The 24751-nt window shown below is 51.4% G+C and overlaps 1 protein-coding gene across 6 annotated transcripts; it reads left to right on the top strand.

The window, feature by feature from the left end:
• Positions 1-314: 314 nt before the first annotated feature.
• Positions 315-24327, top strand: LOC114426512 (filamin-C-like). Of its 6 annotated transcripts, none has more exons than XM_028393980.1 (48): positions 325-1096; positions 5797-6045; positions 6584-6681; positions 7202-7352; positions 7468-7586; positions 7659-7736; positions 7850-8012; positions 8089-8289; positions 9230-9355; positions 10225-10362; positions 10436-10562; positions 10685-10821; positions 10940-11133; positions 11211-11468; positions 11541-11664; positions 11777-11937; positions 12023-12113; positions 12197-12366; positions 12432-12549; positions 12731-12993; positions 13223-13820; positions 13895-14068; positions 14473-14635; positions 14717-14877; positions 14947-15114; positions 15209-15332; positions 15409-15565; positions 16800-16989; positions 17071-17094; positions 17181-17428; positions 18168-18260; positions 18623-18722; positions 18838-18978; positions 19078-19206; positions 19316-19489; positions 19562-19723; positions 19798-20001; positions 20076-20228; positions 20448-20570; positions 20709-20966; positions 21191-21460; positions 21686-21823; positions 21980-22095; positions 22270-22402; positions 22514-22690; positions 22769-22987; positions 23254-23460; positions 23534-24327. In XM_028393980.1, exons 1-48 carry the CDS (start codon positions 718-720, stop codon positions 23719-23721), a joined length of 8337 nt encoding a protein of 2778 aa, XP_028249781.1. In that variant the 5' UTR covers positions 325-717; the 3' UTR covers positions 23722-24327. The 6 variants fall into 6 exon arrangements, with proteins under 6 accessions (XP_028249822.1, XP_028249796.1, XP_028249781.1 ...); XM_028394012.1 differs by lacking the exon at positions 325-1096 and adding an exon at positions 1215-1287; XM_028393995.1 differs by lacking the exon at positions 9230-9355 and having other exon boundaries at positions 323-1096.
• Positions 24328-24751: the final 424 nt, after the last annotated feature.

Consider the following 24751-nt stretch of genomic DNA (forward strand, 5'->3'; position numbering starts at 1 on the left):
AACTGATGTTAATGATTGATTATTGATTGTTTATTGATTGTTTACTACTGATTGCTGTGTCGCTGCTGTTCTGATTCTTTTAACTCCCTCTTAGCAGTTTTGACTTGTTTACGTGAGCACCGCTCTGATTGGCTGCTCTCTGATGACGGCACGTTGGTCAGGTTAATGAGCGGGACCAGGGGCCCACGGTGTCTCTCCCTGGTTTGGCTAAAAATACTGGACGGTGTCACGGCGGAGCCCCGGACTCTGCGGTGCGGGTGTCAGAGCGGGGCCGTTAGGGCCGGCCCCGCCCTGCTACCAGCCGCCGCCCAATGAGCTGCGGCCTCCGTGCGCGTGTGTATCGGAGGATGCCAGGGCTGCAGTTGTATATGGTCATGGCAGGGGCATTCCTGGGAGTCGAGCGCAGTGACGCCGAGCTTTTTAAACTCAGTCGCTTCTCCTGCAGCCGCAGAGCCTGCGCGTCTTCACCCGGACCAGCGAGCCCCTCATTTTTCCTTCTTCTGCCTCCAACTTTGCTCCGTCTAAACCCGCAGGAGTCCATGAGTGTGTCCGGAGAGGATTAGCGGACCGTGGGCGTGCGTGCTGTCCCTGTGTGCGCAGACCTTAGTGAAGTGTGTGCCTCCCTCAGGCCCGGCTCTACCCCTCTGCTCCTGCGCCTCTTCTCTTTTTTCTGCCCTTTTTCTTCCCACTGCGCTCCGCGCTATAAAAGCAGGCACCATGATGAGCAGCAGCAGCTACTTGGAGCCGCAGCTGCCGCCAAAGTTCTACCAGAGCAGCGCGGAAATCGGCGAGGAGGAGGAGGAGATGCCTGCCACCGAGAAGGACCTGGCCGAGGACGCTCCGTGGAAGAAGATCCAGCAGAACACCTTCACCAGGTGGTGCAACGAGCACCTGAAAGTAATCAACAAGCGGATCAACGACCTGCAGAAGGACCTGAGCGACGGCCTGAAGCTGATCGGGCTGCTGGAGGTGCTGAGCCAGAAGAAGATGTACCGGAAGTACCACTCCCGGCCCAACTTCAGGCAGATGAAGCTGGAGAACGTGTCCGTGGCGCTGGAGTTCCTGGAGAGGGAGCACATCAAGCTCGTGTCCATCGGTAAGTGCGCGACAGGGTACGTGGAGAGCTTTTACGCAAACGTTACGCACCAGACGGTGTTCCAGTCTGAGGTCGTTCCTGAGAGGACAGGTGTGTGTCTGTGTGTGTGTCTCCTACAGTCTGGTCAGTGAAGATGTCTCTGGACTCCTGCAGAGCTTTCGGTCTTCAGAAGGTTCTGGGAGGAGCAGAAGGTGTGGTGGTTGGTGCTCTCAGAGTGTTTGGAGATGGATGTTAGAAATGTTAAGATTAAGATTAAGATTAAGAAACCTTTATTAGGTTATTATTGGGGAAATTGCATTGTTTTGGAGAACGTTGAGAATGTTAGACATGCTGGAGGATGGATGTGAGACTGCTCACTGTTCAGCGTTCTTCTGGAGGTCCTGGTCCTGGAGCTTCTGTTTGTGAGGAAGCAGCTGTTTCATGTGAGAGTCAGAAGCGACTCATCGCAGTCTGACTGCAGCTTACTGACTGGCTGAGTGATGTCAGGCATTCCTGTCTGATCAATATCAGAACCAGGCGGGTTAGTGAGCCTCATTTTCAGTCAGAGCTCTCAAAATTGTATCATATTTGTGTCCCGTGAGCTGATTGTGTGTCAAACATTTGTTGAGCTGCTGTGGTGTGATGGGGGTTGTTGTGGGTTTGTGGGGCCTGTGTGTGTCTGTCTGTATCTGTGTGTGTGTGTGAAGGGGGGCACTCTGTTAGTAGGAGGTGATTGATGGCAGCACAGCTGAGCTCTGCTGTCGCTCCTCCAACAGCTGCTGAAAATAGACTCAGACGAGGAAACGGAGCCGCTCAGGCCTCAGCCCTCAGCCTGCCTGCAGGGGCTCAGCCTGCGGGGCCTCAGCCCACGGGGCCTCAGCCCTCATCCTGCCTGCAGGGGCTCAGCCTGCGGGGCCTCAGCCTGCGGGGCCTCAGCCTGCGGGGTCTCAGCCCGCGGGGCCCCAGCCTGTTGAGCCTTAGCCCTCAGGGCCCCAGCCCTCGCGGCTCCAGCCTGCAGGGCCTTAACCCTCAGGGCCCCAGCCTGCGGGGCCTTAGCCCTCAGAGCCCCATCCCTCAGGGCCCCATCCCTCAGGGCCCCAGCCTGTGGGGCCCCAGCCTGCGGGGCCTCAGCCTACAGGGGCTCTGATGATGTAAACGCTGGCACTTCCTGCTACATCCACAGTGTGTCCCTCTGCTGCTAGTCTAGTGGCACACAGTGGTATTACACAGCTGGTTAGCTATCAGCTCATGCTGAGCCTGGTTTCCTGTCAGTTGTGTCGTGTCGTTGCGTGGCGTGGCTTGATGTGTTGTGTCTTTGCGTGGCTTGTTGTGTTGTGTTGTGGCGTGGCGTTAATGTGTCTCTCGACCTGAATCTTTGTGGCTCTGATTCTTCAGACTCCATTCATAGATCTGCTCGTTCTAGCTCTATGTCTTCCTCCCTCTCTCTCTGTAATAGTTACCATGTGTTTCAGCAGTCAGCACACAGGAATGTTTCACTGACGCCAGGACCCCCCCCCCCCCCCCCTATACACACACACACACACACACACACACCTCTCAGTGTCTCAGTACAAACTGGTTGTTTCAGAGCTCTCAGGCTCATCCCTGTTTACATCCTGCTACATTAACCCTTCCAGCTCTACATTAACCCTTTCCCATCACGTTAAGATTTAAAGTTCTGAGACAGCTGGGCCGAGGCCTGAGGCCGTCCTGGGACCTACAGGAGGGATTATATCTCCAGCTGCTCTCAGACCAGCTGGAGATCCTCCAGGAGGAGACAGGGAGGTCTCTGCTTCCCCAGCTGCCATTGTCCTGATGGATGGAGTGGTTTGTAGGGTGGACGAGCACTCAGGTCATCACAACAAGCCTAGCAGCAGTCTCTGCTGTTAGCTTCACTTCATTGGCAGGAAGTGACGGCGTGGCGGCCATCTGTACGTTTAGAGCTTCTTTCCTGCACTCTGACAGAACTGTCCTCACTCAGATTACCCAAAATCCTCTGTGTACACACACAGAAACGGAACGCTTCCTGTGTAGAATCTGACTGAAACAGAGCCATGACAGCCTGGGCTTCCCCTGAGTGTGTGTGTGTGTGTGAGAGATCTGCTGACTGTCACACTGCTGCCTCATCTGCATGTTAACTTTGACTCCAAACAACAAGAGGTCTGTGTAGTTGTTGCCCCGCCCCCCACATGACCACATGACACGGTGGGGGGGTATCTGCCTGTGTGTGTGTGTGTCAGCTGTTGTCACAGTTGTGAGGTGTGTGAAGCAGCTGGAGAATCAACAGATCAACAGTGAGCAGGGCTCTAGAGTGCGACCATTTTGGTCGCACTGTCTAAACCAATCAGAGACGGTGAAGGGCGGGACCTCCGTGTGTGTATCTTTGAAAACGTGTCTGCTGCGGTCAGCCAAGACCGAAAATTCAGAAGAACGCGGACTTATGCTGCGCAGAGCTGATGCTGTGTGATAAAGCTTGTTCCATACTCCACGAGAACAGAGAGATATGTTCGTGTTCCCGAGGTGACGAGAACAAAGTTCGTTTCGGCCCAGACTTTTTAAAACGTGTGTGCAGAACTCATACGGCTCTCTCACTGCAGCGCGCAGCGCGCACACACACAGACAGACAGGTATTAAAGACGTTTCGCTGCAGAAACCGCAGTTTAAGTGAACATACAGCGGAGGAGGAGGATTTGTTGCTACTATGCGGGTTTTGCTAATTTGCTGTTGACCTAAATGAGTGATGATAACGAGCCGGTCATGTTCAGGGAGGGGGCGTGATGTGCTCGTAGCATTATAACAGACTGAACAACAGGTCTGACGGACAGTGTTATTTGACCTGCGTGGTTCCATCCATGAAGGCTGATCCACTCTGACTGACAGCAGTCGGCTAGTTTTAAGGAGTTATAGTACATGGTTACATGATGAACGCCCATTTAAAAAGTATTGTTATTATCCTGCTATAGCGGACCACTGTCTGCCAGTATGACCGCCTGAACCAATCAACACTCAGCTCTGCAGGTCACATGTTCCACCTGAGCGTCAGGATGTTTGTTTACTAATGAAACATTTCTCAGCTTCACAAAGTGACGTTTGTTTGTTTGTTTCTGCTTCCCGCCTGAAGGAGGGATCACATGATTGGCTGTTTCACGTCCTGTCCCGCAGGCTGTTGATCTGATTGGCTCTCAGAGCCAGTGGGGGGGGGGGGGGGGGCTGTTTTCTATCAAGACTCCATTGTTTCTCTGCTTGTTTGTGTGGTAACCATTGGCGACGGGTGAGCGTCGAACATTAGCGAACAGGAAAAGTTGTGTTCAGATGGGCGAGTTGTTGTGCAGCTCAGAGTGTCTGGCAGAGCACCAGACTCCATTCTACTGCTGCACAGAGCTGCACAGGAAACACCTCCCTGTGTGTGTGTGAGACTGCACAGGGATCATTTCTGTCTCCACAAAACATGTTGAACAAAAACAGTGTAAAAGGACAGAGTGAGACGGTGTGTGTAACAGTGTGTGACAGTGTGCTCAGAGGAAGAACAGACAGGCTGTAGCAGCTCCTGTTTCCTGGGGAAAGATTACAGCAACGGTCCGATCGGATGTTTCCTCTCCGAGCTCAGGGCTGGTTCTGGACCCTGAGGGAAAGAGGTGAAAACAGAAAATATAATTTCATGACTGGAACACAGGCGGGCGGGTTTCCGTCGGTCCAGAGGACATTGTGACAACAATCACACACACTTCCACTCCTGCAGAATGAACCTGAAACCGCTCAGCACTGAAAGCAGTGGAGGAGTCGTTGGAGGTCCAAGAACATGAGGGCTCAGTAGAAGTCAGAGTACTGAAAGTAGCTGAAGTGAGGTTTGCACTAAAGAGACAGAACATCGGTGTTCAAGAAATAAAAGTGCAGAAAGAACGTGATTGACAGCTCACACTTCAGTTGCTTTCTGCGCTTTAACTTCTGTGGGCTTTAGTGCTTAACCCTAAACTGACTCTGCAACTTGTTGTTCAGCTGAAAGGGACTGAAACTGTGAGACAATAGTTCATCTTCATGCCCTGGAAGGACTGTAAGTGTCAAACCTGACAGTAATGGAAGTTCACCAAAGAGCCAGTCTGAAGAGTCAGCTGACACTGTGAGCAGTTGAGGGGTCAGATGGAGCTGAGACAGTGAAAGGAGGTGAGGAGCGTTCTGACTGTTGGAGCCAAGGCTGTGGACAGATGGCTTTCTGCAAGAAAATAAAAAGTGTGTGTGTGTGTGTGTGTGTTATCATTCTGTAGCACACAGATGATTTATGAGCGCCGGGCCTTCGTCTCTCTCTGTGATGTCAGCGCCTCCTGATTGGACGTTCCATCAGACAGTTTAACTCTGCTCAGAGGAACATGAGGTTTTTTCATTTCACATAAAAAAAACTCTGTGCTGTGTGAGTAGGTGTGTGTGTGTGAGTGTGTCTGTGTGTTTTTAAACTGACCTCATTCCTGTGTCCGGGGGCTGGATGACATCACCCTTCTGCTGCTGATGGATGAAACTTTCCTGCACTGATGTCTGAAAGATACACAGCACAGAGCAGAGGCTTTTATGAACACATGTCCACAGCTGGGTGTCTGGTGAAGGCCACACGCCTCCACAGGTCAATCAAATGTCCAACAGTGTGTGGACAGACTGACGGTCTGCGGTGTGAGACAGACACTGCTGTAAAAGTGAACCCTGCTGACTGTGTGCTCACGTTTGTCCTGCAGACTCTAAAGCCATCGTGGATGGGAACCTGAAGCTGATCCTGGGTCTGATCTGGACCCTGATCCTCCATTACTCCATCTCCATGCCTATGTGGGAGGACGAGGACGACGAGGACGCCAAGAAGCTCACCCCCAAGCAGCGACTGCTGGGCTGGATCCAAAACAAAGTGCCTCAGCTTCCCATCACCAACTTCCACAGAGACTGGAGGGACGGCAAGGCTCTAGGAGCGCTGGTGGACAACTGCGCCCCCGGTAGGACCAGCAGGACACTGTCAGACAGGTTTTAAGGGACATTTCAGGGACTGACATCTTTGAACCTAGCACTTCAGCTGCAAGCAGTCCTCACTCTGCAGGTTAATGTTGTGGTCCTCACACTGACTGTAGTCCAGTAACACACACACACACAGACACACACGCGCACACACACGCACTCATCAGCTGAGTTAAATCCTCTTATGAGCTTCATGACAGTCGGCCTTCATATTAGAAACACTCAGCTCCTCCGTCTGAAAGGTAAACAGCCGTGGCCTGAACCTGCAGCTCTTTAATGGATTCTGATTGGAGGGTTTCTGCTGTGATGATGTCATTTGTTGTTTGCGTGCTGAGCTGTTGCTGTTTGCCTCAGCAGGCTGACTGACAGGATGTAGTTTTATTTCTCACATGGATTGACGTCTTCCATAATGACATATTGTCCATTTTGGACGTGTCACTTGGACTCAGATGCTCCCTGCTCGTGGTCTTGCAGGTTCAGGTCATGTGACTAACGTGTTTCCCTCTGTGCTGCCTTCAGGTTTGTGTCCAGACTGGGAAACATGGGATCCCAGTCAGCCGGTGGAGAACGCCCGCGAGGCCATGCAGCAGGCTGACGACTGGCTGGGAGTGCCACAGGTCAGAGCTCACGACACCACAACACACCGCCTGCCCACTGATACCCATCAAACTCAGCCGCATCATAACTCCGGACGAATCAGAGTGAAAGTAGTTCCCAGGGTGTAGTGCAGCCCATCCTCTGACAGCAGCTTCCTGCGCTAAATGCTGCTCCGGTCTATTTCCAGCCTGCAGACAGATGAGCAGGCTGCGATTTAAATTAGCAGCAGAGCGGACGGCTGATTGTCAGCTCAGAGGAGGGAGGATGAAAGAATCCAACCAAGAGAGAAATGCACATTAGTCAGTCTGGTTCTGGTTCCACATGTTCTATTCTGAGTGAAGAGCAGCTGTTTAATATTTGTTCTTCATCATGAGTCTCATCACACAGCCGGCCGTCTGATTCCTTTGAGTCCTCTGCAGGTCCTCTGTCCCATGGCGGACTTTGGCCTCTCAGTGTTTGTTTTGATTGTTTCTGTTGCTCGCCGTCTGCGGCTGGGAGCCATGTTGTCTTCACCACGTCTTGTCCCGTCCTCCCGCTTAGGTCATCGCTCCAGAGGAAATTGTGGATCCAAATGTGGACGAGCACTCCGTTATGACCTACCTGTCTCAGTTCCCCAAAGCCAAGCTGAAGCCAGGCGCCCCCCTGAGGGCCAAGACACTGCACCCGAAGAGGGCGAAGGCCTTTGGACCAGGTGGGGGAACACACAGGAGCAGGGTCCATTCAGAACCTGACCTGTGAGCTGTGGGTGAGAACCAGCTGCTGTGCTGCTGCTCTGTTAAACTGTCCTCGCTCTGTCCTCCTCTCAGGTATCGAGCCTCGCGGGAACGTGGTTCTGAAACCAGCAGAGTTCCTGGTGGAGACGGTGGAGGCTGGGCTGGGGGAGGTTCTGGTGTACGTGGAGGATCCAGAGGGACACACGGAGGAGGTGAGAGCTCACACCCACCTTCATTTAGCAGGATGAAGTGGACCGCAATAAAAACCTCATTTATTTTATCAGGCCCGAGTGATCCCCAACAACGACAAGAACCGGACCTACTCTGTGGTCTACCTGCCCAAAGTGGAGGGGCTTCATAAAGTAAGACAACGCTGCTCCGCTGTTTGTCCCACCAACCCGTAACTCATTCTGTGCTGCCACACTCTCTTCATCCAGCTGGTCCCTGATAGGCCTCTGTGCTCCTCTTCCTCCAGGTAAAGGTGCTGTTTGCAGGGCAGGACATCGACAGAAGTCCCTTCATCGTAAACGTTTCGAAGGCCATGGGTGACCCGACCAAAGTCCAGGCCCGCGGGCCGGGACTGCAGGCGATGGGCAATGTGGCCAACAAGCCCACGTACTTTGATATTTACACTGCAGGTATAAAGTCTGATTCGTCTGACATGGTCTTAGAGACGGTTACCATCCTCTGACAGTGCTGTCCTCTGTCCACCAGGGGCGGGGGCCGGAGACGTGGGCATCATCATTGTGGACTCGGATGGCCGCAGGGACACAGTGGAGATTGTCCTGGAGAACAAAGGCGACAGTATCTTTCGCTGCACCTATGTTCCCGTCCTGGAGGGGCCGCACACCGTCTACGTGACCTTTGCAGGGCAGCAGATTCCCAGAAGTCCTTTCACTGTCCATGTCTCCGAGGGTAGGAGTCAGGCTAATCCTGTTGTTTCAAAGCCTTGAGATGTGCAGTTTTTGTTGTGCCAGTCCATCAGTTAATATTCTTATGAATGAACTTATTGACCCTCCCTCTGTCACTCATCACTCAGCATTGCTCTCTAATCAGTGTCTCACTGACAGACTGAGTGTGTCTCTCAGGGTCAGGTGTGTGGTGTGTGATTGATTTGTCTTGATAGGTCTACAGTTGTTTTCTCTTAGGAAAGTCCTTATATGGACGTCTCCTGACAGGGTTGGGTTTGATGCCTTGTGACTCTGGTTCAGGGACTTTCTGTATTAACACCTCCTGTTTTGCTCTGCAGTATTTTTGGATCAGACTTTCCTCTCTGGATCTGAACTTGGACTTGTAAATCCTTGACTCACTGTAGGACTCACTGTCTCAAACTTTGACTTGACCCTTAACACCCTGTGTTTGTTAGAACTGCCGACCCTGACCGGATGTACTGTTTGGATTTTTTGGGACTTTTTGTTTGATCTATTTGAATTTTATTGAAGTGGACTTTTGATGTGGGTCTTGACAGACCTGGGTAAAGTGTTTGCATGTCTTGTTTATTGGTAATTTTTTTTTGACTTATCTGAAGCCGAACGTAACTCAGGACTTAGGTTTTTGGACTGATCTGCCTGGATTCAGGACTTGCTTGTCTCAGCCTTTGGACTGGAGTTGCTGCTGTCTTGTGCATTCTGTTGTAGGTGGTAACGTGATCTTTGGCCCAGGTTTGGTCTGTGATGAGATGATATCATTTAAAAATGGACTGTTTTATCTTAGGAAACGTGAAACGTGCGACTGACAAACATTTTAATTTACCTTCCCAGCTTCCTGTGCCTGCAGGTCTTGTGGCTCACCACCTGCTGGTCAGGAGGTCTCCCTTTCTGTTAACATGTATCATCACTGTTGTTCCCTCCTTCAGTTTCACAGAGTGCCCCCCCTCCACCAGGGTCTCCGGTGCAGATTGTACCTCAGTCCATTCGCACCCCACCATCAGACAGGACAAGGAGAGCCCCCCCTCCAACACCACCCAAAACCAAGCGACCAAGTTAGTACAGGCCAGGGTCGGGGGTGTGACTGGAGCCTGCCTGCGCTCGCCTGGTTCTCTCCATCTCCACTCCAACCATCCTGGCTCCACCCCCGCTGTACGGGGTCTCCCAGCTTTACAGCATGTGCATTGCGTGCTTGGTCCTCTGCAGCTCAGACTCACAGTGAATGTGGATGTGTTTGAGCCTTCTCTGGGTGGTGTCACCACCAGTGGCTGCCTCCATGCCTTCTTCTGCTTCGTCCTGGGAAGCCTCTGTAGGCTTTGTCCAGGTCTGTCCTGTTGCCAGGGTCAGCACCAGCTTTAAGCAGGTTTACAGGGTCACTCTATAAATTTACAGATTCCAGCACCTCTGTAACTGCATGATGTTCAGGGCTGGAACTCCACACAGTGTCAGAACAGGTTCAGCTGCGGTCAGCGCTCCTGCTGGTCTGATCAGGTTCAAATGAAATTGAACTAGATCTGTAGCTGAGTGAGTCACAGTTAGGAAGCAACAGTTAATCCCATGACTTCACATAATTACACATCCACTGATACACTCTGAAGCCTGAGTGAGCATCTTCACGCCTCCTCCTCCTCCTCCTCATGTTCTTCATCTGCTCTCGCACCTCATGTTATGATTGTCCTTACTTATTACAGCTATTCATCTGTTAGCAAACAACAAATCAGTCTATTAAAATATGAACATTCCTTGCAGCTGTCAGCTCCCGGCTCGTTTTCCTTCCCTCTGAACTTTCATCTTGCTGCTTTTTCCTTCAGGCCTCAGCCAACTGCTTCTCAGCGCTGATCAGCTGACTAACAGAGAAACTCCTGCAGCTCTGTGTGTGTCTGTGTCTAACTGCTGTGTCACGTCTGCTCTTTGGTCCACACAGCCTGTAACCCGAACGCCTGCCGAGCGTCGGGCAGAGGTCTGCAGCCAAAGGGCCTGAGAGTGAAGGAGGTGGCAGACTTTAAAGTTTACACGAAAGGGGCCGGTAGCGGAGAGCTCAAAGTCACTGTGAAGGGACCAAGTAAGACCCTGAGCCACATCACATGAACAACACAACAATCACAACGTGCCTGATATTTTTATTTTGAATGCAGAGGGCCTGGAGGAGCCGGTGAAGGTGGTGGAGATGGAAAACGGCCTGTTTGAGTGTAATTATTACCCCATCGTGACCGGAAAGTACATAGTGACCATCTCCTGGGGAGGACAGAGCATCCCACGCAGGTGAGATAAGATAATATAAGATATGTGTGTAATGTCAGGGACTAGTGATGACCTCACAAATCAGAATCACAGAGGAACCAGGATGAAACCAGACTCGCTCTGTGTGTTTTTATGTGTTTTAGTCCTTTTGAGGTGCATGTAGGTAAGGAGGCAGGGCCTCAGAAGGTGCGGGCATGGGGTCCAGGTCTGGAGACCGGGATGGTTGGAAAGAGCGCTGACTTTGTTGTGGAGGCAATTGGCACAGAAGTGGGAACTCTTGGTACGTTACAGTCAGGAACACATCAGGCACTGTGACTGCTGTTCTGTAACCGGATCCAAAATGTGCAGCAGCTCCTGTAAACTTCAGAATGCTGAATCCACACTGTGTTTCTGTGCAGGTTTCTCTATCGAGGGTCCTTCTCAGGCCAAGATCGAGTGTGATGACAAAGGTGACGGGTCATGTGACGTTCGATACTGGCCAACAGAACCCGGAGACTATGCTGTCCACGTCATATGTGACGATGAGGACATCAAGGACAGTCCCTTCATGGCTCACATCGTCCCTGCTGCCAACGATGTCTTCCCTGAGCAGGTCTGAGCAGACCCTGAGAGTGATTATCTCAGATTATTAATCGATAAATGTATTGATGACGCATGTTTTGTCTTTAGGTTAAATGTTACGGTCCAGGCCTGGAGCCTGTAGGCTGCATTGTCAACAAACCAGCAGATTTCACCATCGATACCCACGGAGCTGGCCGAGGAGAGCTGAAGCTGTATGCTCAGGACGCCGAAGGTTTCCCCATCGACATCCAGATCACTGATAACAGAGACAGCACCTACTTCTGTGTCTACATTCCCACCAAACCCATCAAACACACCATCATCATCACCTGGGGCGACGTCAACGTCCCCAGCAGCCCCTTCAGGGTAACACACACACACACAGTCTTCATCTCTGAGCCAAACAATGTTTCTGATGTCGCTGATGTCATGGATCAGGTGACAATCGGCGAGGGCAGCCATCCGGAGAATGTGAAGGTTTATGGTCCAGGTGTAGAGAAGACCGGACTGAAAGCTAATGAGCCAACGTACTTCACTGTGGACTGCAGCGAGGCAGGACAAGGTGAGAGTGGTCTCAGGTGGTTTATGTCCTTGTTCAATCAATGAGGGAACGTTAATATCTGATGTCACATGAATCCCAGCTGTGTCTTGACTCCTGACCCACTGTTATCCAGGTGATGTCAGCATCGGTATCAAGTGTGCTCCCGGGGTGGTTGGACCTGCAGAGGCTGACATCGACTTCGACATCATTAAGAACGATAATGACACGTTTACGGTCAAGTACGTCCCACCGGGTCCGGGTCAGTACACCATCATGGTGCTCTTCGCTGATCAGGTGAGGCGCCGACAGGCGAATGACTTCTAAATATACACTCTGACAGAAAGCTAAGCAAACATCTCACCTTTTAATGTGAAAACAGGAAATCCCAATCAGTCCTTTCAGAATAAAAGTGGATCCTTCCCATGATGCTGCTAAAGTCAGAGCAGAGGGACCTGGACTCAGCAGGACAGGTGAGCTTATCGTTGGTCCAAAGAGATCCAAAGACTCAGACACAGGACTGACCGTGCTCTTGTGTGTCATGTGACCTGTGCAGGTGTGGAAGTGGGCAAACCCACTCACTTCAACATTTACACGAAGGGTGCAGGTAAAGCCAAACCCGAGGTCCATTTCACCGGAGCTGCTAAAGGCGAAGCCGTCAGAGACTTCGAGATCATCGACAACCATGACTATTCCTACACCGTCCGCTACACCGCCGTGCAACAGGTAACATGACCCCTGTGTGTGTGTGTGTGTACACCCAGTGTAACTGCAGTATGTGCCTCTCTTAGGGGAACATGTCCATCACTGTGTGTCATGGAGGAGACCCCATCCCTAAAAGTCCTTTTAGCATCCTGGTGGCCCCCCCACTGGACCTCAGCAAGGTCAAAGTTCAGGGGCTGAACAACAGTAAGTCTGGAGCTGTGAAATGAGCAAACATTCATCACATAGTTCAGGTTAATCACATGAAGAGGGAGCTGCACTCACAGCCAAACTAAGAAACTCTCTGAAGACCAGCTGCTGCTTGGCTGTGAGTGCAGCTCCCTGTGGTGTTGCCCAGTGTGTGATGCTGTTTGCATCCAAATCACAGAGGTGGATGTTGGGAAGGATCAGGAGTTCTCCATCAGTACTCGTGGTGCTGGAGGTCAGGGCAAACTGGACGTGAAGATCACCTCCCCATCACGTCGGCCAATCCCTTGCAAGCTGGAGTCTGGCACAGCCAATGAGAATCACTCAGTAAAGTACATCCCCCCTGAGGAAGGACCATACAGGGTGGACATCAGCTACGATGGGAACCCCGTTCTAGGAAGTCCATTTGCTGTGGAGGGCATCATGCCCCCTGATCCATCCAAGGTGAGTTATTGTCAGGATAAATAAATCAAATCTGACCTCCAGAATGTTATTGATACGGGGCAGCAGCTGGAAGATGCAGCCTTTTCATTGAGTTCTGACCACCTGGATCCTCTCAGTGTGAGCCCAAGTTCTGTCTCTGGTTTTCGGGTCTGGTTTTTGTTGGGTCGGTTTATACTTTAAAAGCTGATGGCTTCGTTTTTATCAACCTCAACGTTTTTGTACCCTGCAGGTGCGAGCCTATGGTCCAGGTCTTCAGGGTGGGGTGGTGGGTAAACTAGCTCCCTTTGCTATTGACACAAAGGGTGCTGGTACTGGTGGTCTAGGTCTGACGGTGGAGGGGCCCTGTGAGGCCAAGATTGAATGCCAGGACAACGGGGATGGGTCTTGTTCTGTGTCCTACCTGCCCACTGAGCCTGGAGAGTACGCCATCAACATCCTGTTTGCAGAGCAGCACATCCCTGGGTCCCCCTTCAAGGCCATGGTGCAGTCCATGTTTGACCCCAGCAAGGTGACAGTCAGCGGCCCTGGCCTGGAGCGAGGTAAGATGAACGAGGCTGGAGCCTTCACGGTGGACTGCTCTAAAGCTGGAGAGGCGGAGCTCACCATCGAAATCATCTCTGACTCTGGAGCCAAAGCCGAGGTCCATGTTCAAAACAACAGCGACGGGACATACTCAATCACTTACATCCCTCAGTGCCACGGCATGTACACCATCACCATCAACTATGGAGGACATGCAGTGCCAAAGTTCCCGGCTCGCGTCCTGGTGGATCCAGCCATCAACACCAGTGGGGTGAAGGTTTATGGACCAGGAGTGGAACTCAGAGGTGAGTTTTCTGTTTAGAGTGGCGGAGGTGTTTGTCTTTGCTCAACATCACGTCCTCCTCTTGTGTCTCCACAGGTATTCTGAGAGAAGTGACCACACATTTCACCGTAGATGCTCGAGCTCACTACAAGAGTGGCGGCAGCTCTATCAAAGCCCTGATCTCTAATCCATCAGGAACCAACACAGACACCTACATCACCGACAAAGGAGACGGGACCTACAGAGTGGAGTACACTCCATATGAGGATGGTGAGGCTCTAAACTCCACCCAACCTGATGTTTCTGAGGCCTGCAGGTGCTGCAGGCAGGAGGCGCCTGCTGCTGTTTTATGGATGTTTTTCTAGGATGACACATCATCATTGTGAAGTAAAGAGTCTGGTGATTTCCAAAAGCTGCTCTGACAGGAGACTTTGGTCGAGCTAAATGTAAAAATGTTGTTTGTGAGTCAGCGGCGGTCGACAGACTGCTGCTGCTGCTGATGTACAGCAGTTAAAATGAATGAAAGCTCAGCAAGGAACAGGAGCAGAGTGAGAGGAGCCCAGAATGAAGGCAGGGTATTAATAGCTGCGGTGGGTGCTGCAGAGGCTGGTTGGTTGAACCAGAGCCGCCTGTTGTATCATGGACTCTTGACGAAGGCCTTTGTCTGTCTGCAGGTCTACATCTGATTGAAGTTCTCTTCGATGAGGTTTCGGTACCAAAGAGTCCGTTTAGGGTGTCTGTGACGGAGGGATGTGATCCCAGCCGGGTCAGGGCCTATGGACCAGGCCTGGAGGAAGGACTGGTGACCAAACCTAATCGCTTCACAGTGGAGACCAGGTGTGTTCACGCTGTGTATTCATGCTGCTCAAGTTTGACAGAACTTTGGAGTGTTTGTCCTATACCCGGTCTTGTCCTCAGAGGTGCTGGCACTGGAGGTCTTGGTCTAGCCATTGAGGGTCCATCAGAGGCAAAGATGTCATGTAAAGACAACAAAGATGGCAGCTGCAGCGTGGAGTACATCCCCTTCACCCCCGGAGAATATGATGTGAATATCACCTTTGGAGGCCTTCCCATCCCAGGTGAGCGAGGTGAGATCTCAGACCTTTCTTTTGATGGACAGATGTCACTCGTGTCTGTTTGTCCTGCAGAGAGCCCGTTCCGGGTCCCAGTGCGAGAGCTGGTGGATTCCAGTAAGGTGAGGTGTTCTGGTCCTGGGCTTGGGATTGGAGTCCGAGCTCATATTCCTCAGACTTTCACTGTTGATAGCAGTAAAGCTGGGCTGGCCCCCCTGGAGGTGCTGCTCTACGGGCCAACAGGTGAGACCCGTCATCACTTCTGAAGTGTAGGTTGTAATGTGAGCAGCTTCTCTGTGGCCTTTGTCCATGTTCTGATATTCTGGTCTGACCTCAGGCATGGCCGAGCCAGTCAGCGTCACTGACAAAGGTGACGGAACTCACACCGTCAACTACACTCCTGCCAACGACGGCCCGTACACAGTGTGTGTGAAGTACGCCGACCAGGAAGTCCCCCGAAGGTCGGTGCTGAACAGATTTATGTAGCAGGAAGTTCTGATTCTCTGGTGAATTTCTAACATCCCAAACTGTCTCCAGTCCGTTTAAGATTAAGACGTTACCGACTCACGATGCCAGTAAAGTTCGGGCCAGTGGTCCGGGTCTGAATGCGTCCGGTGTTCCAGCCAGTCTGCCCGTTGAGTTCACCATTGACGCCAGAGATGCTGGAGAGGGACTGCTCACGGTACAGATCCTGGTGAGTCTTTCTACCACAGAGAGGCACTGTCCCTGAGAAATGAACCACCCACAGAGCTGGTTTCTGCAGTTGGTGGAGGTGCAGCCTCACTCAGGCCTCTTGATGCTCTGCTCTGTTTCTGGGCTTGTTGCTGTTGCTGTTGCTGCAGGGTCCGGATGGGTGCAGGTGCGAGGCCTCTGTGTTTGTGGAGGACTGGGGCAGGAGGGTGTGGGAGACTCATATAGTAAAGAGAACCATCCCCTTCAGTATTCTGAAGAGAGGCTGTGTAAGGCCCGCATGCTCTCCTCCTTCACCTCCCTCCCCCTTCACCCCATCTCATGTCTCTTCTCATGCTCATCCCCCACACTGCCACTTCACCACCAAAACAAAGTCAGTACACTTCAGGGAGGCTGCTTGTGAGTCTCTTTCTGTCAGATCACAAGATCCTCATCAGCAGTTTAACCCTCTGAACTCCAAACTGACTCTCAGAAGCAGCTGAACACATGTCTGTAGTCCAACCAGAGTTAGCATGCCCTGTGTTTACACACACTGAGGGGACAGAAGGTGCTAACATGCTAACAGGTTCCTGGGTTTAAGGACTCTCTGAGTGTTTGTCACATGAGTCCATCATGGCCTCCTGCTTGTTGCTGAGGAGTGCAGAATGTTTGTTTTTTCTTAGGGGATTTTTAACTTTTGAACATGATGCATTCAGGGACCGTTAGCTTCCTGTTTATTTTGGCTGTGATGATGAAAGGCCTGCAGGTCTTTGGATTCAGAGGGTGAAAACAGGTCTGAGCAGACCAGTCTTTACACTGATGGACAGTGTATGTTTAGAAGTCAAACTGGTCTCTGTCTGCCCCCTGTGGTCTACATGTGGATTACTTTTGTCTAACAATGTGGTTTTCAGTCCTCCACTAACCACTCTCCTCCGCCTAAACCTCCATCCACCCTGTGCTGCAGTGATTAGATGTAGATTCCGTGTGAACTGAAGGCGCCACTGATCTTATACCATCAACAGCCATCCAGGTGTTCTAGTCTGCTTCACACACTTCCATCCACACACCAGGGAGCGCTGCTGCAGCCAGGGGTTAAATACACTCTGTTTTCTAAAGGGCCCTAGAGTTACACTTTGGAAGAAGGTGCAATGAGTTTGATCTGAAGGCAGATGGTAGGAGACCAGTGACGGTCAGTAGGAGGCCTGTGTTGTGGGTTAGTGTTGTTTTGTACCACTAACTTCCTGTTCCTGCGTCTCCAGGATCCAGATGGAAAACCTAAGAAGGCGAACATCCGTGACAACCAAGACGGGACATACACTGTGTCTTACCTACCAGACATGGCCGGACGTTACACAATCACCATCAAATACGGAGGAGATGAGATCCCATACTCACCTTACCGGATCCATGCTCTACCCACTGGAGACGCCAGCAAGTGTTTGGTCACAGGTTAGGCTCCACCCACCAATCCACTGTCCACCAATCATACATGTCTTACTCACACCTGATTTTTTTTTTTTTTTTTTACAGTGTCGATCGGAGGACACGGACCGGGTTAGTGTTCTTCACAGTGTTTACATGAACAGCCGGAGCTGAGTCTACATTCTGTCTGTCAACCCACTTGTCGTCCATCTTGTCAGGTTCAGGTATTGGCCCGACCATCCAGATCGGAGAGGAGACTGTCATCACTGTGGACGCAAAGGCTGCTGGAAAAGGTAAAGTCACTTGTAAGGTGTCGACACCGGATGGAGCGGAGCTGGATGTGGACGTGGTGGAGAACGCAGACGGCACATTTGATATTTACTACACGGCCCCTGAGCCCGGGAAGTATGTCATCACCATCCGCTTTGGAGGAGAGAACATTCCCAACAGCCCCTTCCATGTGGTGGTGAGTCACCGGCCTGCAGGGATGGTCTGGTCCGGTCTGGTCTGGTCTGGTCTGGTATGGTCTGGTCTGGTATGCAGATCAGTGGTTCCTGGTCAGTTTTTCTCCTCAGACTGGTTGAAGACTAGTAAACTAGTCCATGGTGATGACAGGTCAGGAACTGGTCAGGCTGGGAGCTGCTGTGTCCGTATCCCGAACCTTAACATTTTAACAGTGTGTTTATATAACTGAACATTAACACAACATCCAGGATGTGCAACAATGTCTCTGCAGACACAGTATGACACTACACTACTACAGACCCATGAAGTCATAAGGGGATTTATTAATAGGGGAGTCCAGCTTGTTAAAACAGTTACATTTAAACTTCATACCATATGTTAATTGGGGTTTTCATGACAATGACAGAAAAGATCCCCCTCCATGAAAGGGGCGGGGCTAAAGCAGCACAACTGCGAAACAATGAATGAACGTTTAGTGTGTCTCTCCCTGTGTGTCTCTGTGTCTGTGTCTCTCTGTGTGTCTCTGTGTCTCTCTCTGTGTCTGTGCGTGTCTCTGTGTGTGTCTCTGTGTGTGTCTCTGTGTGTCTCTGTGTGTCTCTCTCTCTGTGTGTCTGTCTGTGTGTGTGTGTGTGTGTGTGTGTGTGTGTGTGTCTCTCGCTGTGTCTGTGTGTCTCTGTGTCTGTCTGTCTCTGTCTCTGTGTCTCTGTTTCTCCTAACTGTTGCACCTTGTTCCCCATCAGGCCAGCGATACCGTCCCAATAATAGAGGAGCCATGTGACAAGCTTCAGTTACAGCAGCCCTTCTCTCCCTATGTTGGCTTCTCCCCTCAATGGGTATCAGCTTTACGTCCACACCTGCTGTTCATTTTCATCCTGCTCCTCTTCCTCCTCCATCACTGCAGCCTTTCCTGACTGACAGTCAATAACAACCCAGATTAACTATAGATTAGTGCTGGCTCGGCATGGGGCTGCATGGTTTGCATGCAGGCTGCTCTGATCACAGCTGCTCAGTGAGACCTGTTTATTTTGGTGTTATGATGTCTTGTGTTAAAATTATTTCGTTGTATTTCTGTACATACTGTAGCCACTGAAGTCCTGCTGTGCTTCCTCCTCCTCTTCCTCCTCCCCTCTCTGGTTGAACTCCCAGAGTTCCCAGTGTGGCCTCCCTAACGCCCCTCCCCTCTGTCCCGGTTTAGGCGACAGATGATCCGATCGGTGTGGTGGACGGGATGGAGGCCGTGCTGCGCCCCTTCAGTCTGGTCATCCCCTTCACGGTGCAGAAAGGAGAGATCACAGGTGAGCACTGAGCTGCAGCTCTGACTGATCAGTTTCAGAAGTTTCTGATCAGGGTCTGAACTGTTTTTACTGAAGCTGCTGGCGCTCTAAGCTGTGTGCAATTTGTTGTCTTCAGGTGAAGTGCGAATGCCGTCCGGTCGGACAGCTCACCCTAACATCACTGACAACAAGGACGGCACCGTCACGGTGAAGTACTCCCCGACTGAACGAGGCCTGCACGAAATGGACATTAAATATGACGGGAACCACATCCCAGGTACCCCACACACAGAGGAGGCAGCACCATCACCCTGAATCACAGCAGACTTCACACGTTGATGCAGAGCTTCTTCTTCTCTTGTTTCCTCTGTTACAGGAAGTCCCCTCCAGTTCTATGTTGACGCCATTAACAGTGGTCATGTGACTGCATATGGCCCTGGTCTGAGCCACGGCACGGTAAACAGACCGGCCACATTCACCATCGTTACTAAAGACGCAGGAGAAGGTGTCCATATCTTCCTTTGTTAGAATCCAGATGTGTTGACCTGACAAACACTGATGACGCTCATTAACCCTTTCCATAACCTCCGACATGTCTTCTGCGTTGTGTGCAGGCGGTTTGTCTCTGGCTGTTGAAGGTCCATCCAAAGCTGAGATCAGCTGTAAAGATAACAAAGACGGGACGTGTACGGTGTCCTACCTGCCCACGGCGCCCGGCGACTACAACATCATCGTCAAGTTCGACGACAAACATATTCCCGGAAGTCCTTTCACCGCCAAGATCACCGGTACCTAAAATGGCGTCTTAATGTTTTTCTGGAGACACTTGTTTTGTTCACCTTTCCTCCTGTGACCTCCAGGTGACGACGCCATGAGGACGTCCCAGCTCAACGTTGGCACGGCAACAGACGTATCCTTGAAGATCACCGAGACGGACCTGAGCAGCCTGACTGCCACGATCAGAGCTCCGTCTGGAAGTGAAGAGCCGTGTCTGCTGAAGAGGCTCCCCAACCGACACATTGGTCAGTGTGTACTCCACCTTACAACCCCGAAACCACTAACCAGACCTGTCTGATCATGTCACCTGTGTCTGCAGGAATCTCCTTCACACCAAAGGAAGTGGGCGAACACGTGGTGAGCGTGAAGAAGAATGGGAAACATGTGACCAATAGTCCGTTTAAGATTATGGTGGGTCAGTCAGAGATTGGCAATGCAAGTAAGGTGAAGGTGTACGGTCAGGGTCTGGTGGAGGGACACACCTTTGATGTGGCTGAGTTCATCGTGGACACCAGGACCGCAGGTGAGGACATCACTCAGACAAACAAACAAGTGAAAGTCAGGGTTCCCTAAAACGCCCCCCCCTGTTCTTGGCAGGTTATGGAGGTCTGGGTCTGTCCATTGAGGGCCCCAGTAAGGTGGACATAAACTGTGAGGACCTGGAGGATGGGACATGTAAAGTCACCTACTGTCCAACGGAACCTGGAAACTACATCATCAACATTAAGTTTGCAGACCAACATGTCCCAGGTACAAACCCTGTCCTCCACAGGCAGAGACAGGAACTAGAGACACACTGTCCTCTACAGACAGAGACAGGAACTACGGACACACTGTCCTCCACAGGCAGAGACAGGAACTACAGACACACTGTCCTCTACAGGCAGAGACAGGAAGTACACACACACTGTCCTCCACAGGCAGAGACAGGAACTACAGACACACTGTCCTCTTTGTTTGTGTAAACAGGAAGTCCGTTCACAGTGAAGGTGTTTGGCGAGGGCCGAATGAAGGAAAGCATCACCAGGAAACGTCAGGCTCCCTCCATCGCCACCGTGGGCAGCACCTGTGACCTCAACCTCAAAATACCAGGTGAGCTGTGCCATCACCGTGTCCTCCAGCCCTGTGTGCCCAGTTTGCCTTCTAGATCCTCTTTACCTCCTTGTCTTTGTCCTTCTTCTTGTCTCCTCTTTCCTCCCTGCTGGCCCCTCCTCCTGCTTCTCCTCATAGGAAATTGGTTTCAGATGGTCTCAGCTCAGGAACGTCTGACCCGGACGTTCACACGCAGTAGCCACACCTACACTCGGACCGAGCGGACGGAGATCAGTAAAACTCGAGCTGGAGAGACAAAGAGGGAGGTCCGTGTGGAGGAGAGTACGCAGGTCGGAGGAGATCCCTTCAGAGACGTGTTTGGAGGATTTCTGGGACGAGAGAGTCTCAGTGGCTTCACTGGGATGCCGGCCAGCGGCCGACCACCACTGCAGAATGGTGTGTGTGAAGTGTGAAGTGTGTTGGTGCTGTGGAGTCTGTGTCAGCTCTAACCTGCTCGTCTCACACCTGCTTTGATTTTCTCATGTCATCAACAACAAAAACAACAAAACATCTGATCAGCGAACAACTGCTGGATGAACTTTATACTCACAGTTTGATGTCTAAGTTCAGACAGTTTTTTAATATCAAAGGGTTTTTAACAGCTGTCCTCTTCCTGTCAGGTGAGGCAGGTAACCAGGAGATTACAGCTCAGGTGACGAGTCCTGGAGGGAACACAGAGGACGCAGAGATCATTAAAGGAGAGGACAGCACCTACAGTGTCCGCTTCATCCCTCAAGAGATGGGACCTCACACCGTCAATGTGAAATACTGCAGCCAGCACGTCCCTGGGAGCCCCTTCCAGTTCACCGTGGGGCCACTGGGAGAGGGCGGGGCCCATAAGGTCCGCGTAGGAGGAACAGGACTAGACAGAGGAGTTGCAGGGATCCCAGGTGGGTCTCACAGCTTGGATTTGACCTGTCTGCCTTTCTTTTTCTTCCTCTTCATGTTTCTGAGTTTGATTTAGTCACAAAAAGTCATGCAGACACACTTTTGCATCCTCATGTCGACAAACAAGACTCGATGTTTACCTCTGCTGCTCATCAGCGCCCCCTACAGGCCCCGCCCACAGGCCCCGCCTACCCTTGTTTATAATTTATCTGTGTGTTGGTTTGCAGCTGAGTTTAGTATCTGGACCAGGGAGGCCGGAGCTGGAGGTCTCTCCATCGCTGTGGAAGGACCCAGCAAGGCCGAGATCAGCTTTGAAGACCGGAAGGATGGATCCTGTGGGGTCGCCTACGTGGTGCAGGAGTCTGGTAAGACCAGAGACAAGAACTCCAGGAACAGGAGGAGAGGAGGGGGTTAGATGTAACCTGATGTATTTACAGTCTGTTGAATACCTGTCTGGAGTTACTGTTGAGGATCTCAGTGAGGCCCTGCTTATCATATGAAACTCTGTCTCCTCCCTCCAGGCGATTATGAGGTTTCCATTAAATTCAACGATGAACACATCCCAGACTCGCCCTTCATCGTCCCCATCGCCACTCTGTCTGATGACGCCCGACGCCTCAGCATCACCAGCCTGCAGGTGAGACCTGCTCATCCAGCTGAGCTCACTTATTAAACTATGTTTACGGTGATAGACTGTGGATAGATTTATGATCAGTGTGTGGTGCTTTGCTGAGGAGTGTGTGTGTGTGTTAGAACTTTGATGTTTTACAATGAGGGTGTGCCTTAAATGTTGTTCTTTGCTGTGTGTCAGGAGATGGGTCTGAAGGTGGGCCAGGAGGCGTCCTTTGCGGTGCAGCTGAACGGAGCCAGAGGCCTGGTCGATGCTAAGATCCACACCCCGTCAGGAGCCACAGAGGAGTGCTGCATCACTGAGCTGGACAGCGGTGAGGACCAGCTGTGGATCCTCCACAGTTCAGTCCATTGTGTTCCTCAGCGCTGTGCAGAGGACAGCTGTCCTCATGGTTTCTGTGAATGACGTCACTGTGTTCCTACAGATCAGCATGCCATCCGGTTCATCCCCAGAGAGAATGGCATCCATTCTATAGACGTGCGTTTTAACGGCAGCCACGTCCCTGGCAGTCCCTTCAAGATCCGAGTGGGAGACCCGGGACAGGTTGCAGATCCAGGAATGGTGTCTGCTTTCGGACCCGGCCTGGAAGGTGGAAGCACAGGTATGCATGAAATATAACCCACTGTGACCCATGATGAAACCAAGAACTGTGTGATGATGTCTCATCTCACTGCATCAGGGGTGGCATCCGAGTTTATCGTCAACACGTGTAACGCCAGTGCAGGAGCTCTGTCCATCACTATCGACGGGCCGTCCAAGGTGAAGATGGACTGTCAGGAGTGTCCCGAGGGCTACAAGGTCTCCTACACTCCCATGGCCCCCGGAAACTACCTGATTTCTATAAAGTATGGCAGCCCACAGCATATCGTAGGCAGCCCCTTCAAGGCCAAAGTCTCAGGTGGGTCAGAGCAGGACAGCTCCTGCAGCTTCAACGGATGTCTGGTTGTCCAGCGTACCGCCGCTGCCTCCGGCTGAGCGTGCTCCCATAACAAAGCATGACTCAGCTCTTTCTCCGCTCAGCTAAAGTAACAAAAATCACCCGAGACAGGACGAGGACAAGGTGTTTGTGTTCAGCTAGTTATAACAGCAGGAGGGACACTTCATCCAGCCAATGAGATGTCAGAGCTTAGCTTGACTGTTGTCCTCTGATGTCTCTCTCTGCAGGACCTCGCCTGTCTGGGGGCCACAGTCTTCATGAGACATCGTCCGTTCTTGTGGAGACCGTCTCCAAGCCATCTGTAATGGGCGGAGCCTTTGCGTCTCTGCCCAAATTCTCCTCAGATGCGAGTAAAGTCATCTCCCGCGGTGCCGGCCTGTCGAAGGCCTTCATAGGTCAGAAGAACACCTTTACGGTGGACTGCAGTAAAGCAGGTGAGGACACCGTCCTGAAGGTCAAGCCTCAGAGTCTCTGCCTGTGCTCACGTCTCTGCGTTCTTCTTTGCAGGCACCAACATGCTGATGGTTGGTGTCCACGGGCCTAAGACGCCCTGCGAGGAGGTGTATGTCAAACACATGGGCAACAGGATGTACAACGTGACGTACACCGTCAAGGAGCAGGGCAGCTACATCCTCATCCTGAAGTGGGGCGACGAGAACGTCCCCGGCAGCCCCTTCCACGTCACCGTCCCTTAGAGCCGTTCTCATATGTGTCCCTTCTCGTCCCACTGTGCACTGAAAATGTGTTGCTTCCTGTTTAGAGGACAGTGTGAACTGTTTCTTCTTCTGTTGTTCTGATGCAGTTTGTCGAGTTTAGACTCCAGAGCTCTGAGCCTGAAGCACGTCGTCACACCAGCATTCAGTCAGTGACATCACTTCATGTGTGCGTCAGTGACATCATACGTTCTGCACACAGGTTACATGATGTCGCTGAAACTCAGCCTTCATGTCAATCAGGCCCACTCAGCAGACTTGTACCTTCCTGGTTTTTTGGGGGCGGAGCTTCTTCCTCTGGTCAAACCTGTGTTTCCTGTTGGAGCCGCAGACACTGGGCAATGTTGGAGGACACATGAGGACACATTGTGCTGTGACTTTAATTTATTTTCTTTGACAGAAAATGGTCTTATTGTGGAAGAGCTGAGGAGAGAACATGTTTTTTACCACAGGAAGTGCAGTGAGCTTTATTTGATAAATGCATTTTACAGAGTGACATTTCATAGTGCTTTTGTATGATGAGTGTGTTAACCTTCAGTACGCAACATTGTGCAGGCATAATAATAAAGTTTATTTACCAACAACCTGCTCAGGCCTGAACAGCTGGCGCCTCCTGCAGGCTGCAGTGGTCATTACAGCATTACAGTTAAAGTGGATCAGGGCGCAAAGCACACATTTATGTACATGTAATGTCAGAAAAATAATCTGAGTAAATTAACTCTCATTTTCCCCTAAAAGTCTTTACTTCAAATCTGTCTGACTTCTGACTGCTCGTCGTCAGTGAGCACAGTCGTGGTTACCTGGCCTACCCTAACGAGCTGATAATGTTCAGGGAAGCGGGCGTTCAGCATGACAATAGATAGAAGATCAGTGTAGCTGACTGTAGCAGACCTCTGGTCTGTGTGAGTTTAATTCTGTGAACGTGTGGATGACTGTCTGGAATAATACATCCCGTCTCCCGGAGTTTGTGCGCGAGCCACTGTAACGCCGTGATCAATACTGGGATTAGTTT

The sequence above is a fragment of the Parambassis ranga genome, chromosome 2 (assembly GCF_900634625.1).
Source record: "Parambassis ranga chromosome 2, fParRan2.1, whole genome shotgun sequence".
Lineage (NCBI taxonomy): Eukaryota > Metazoa > Chordata > Actinopteri > Ambassidae > Parambassis > Parambassis ranga.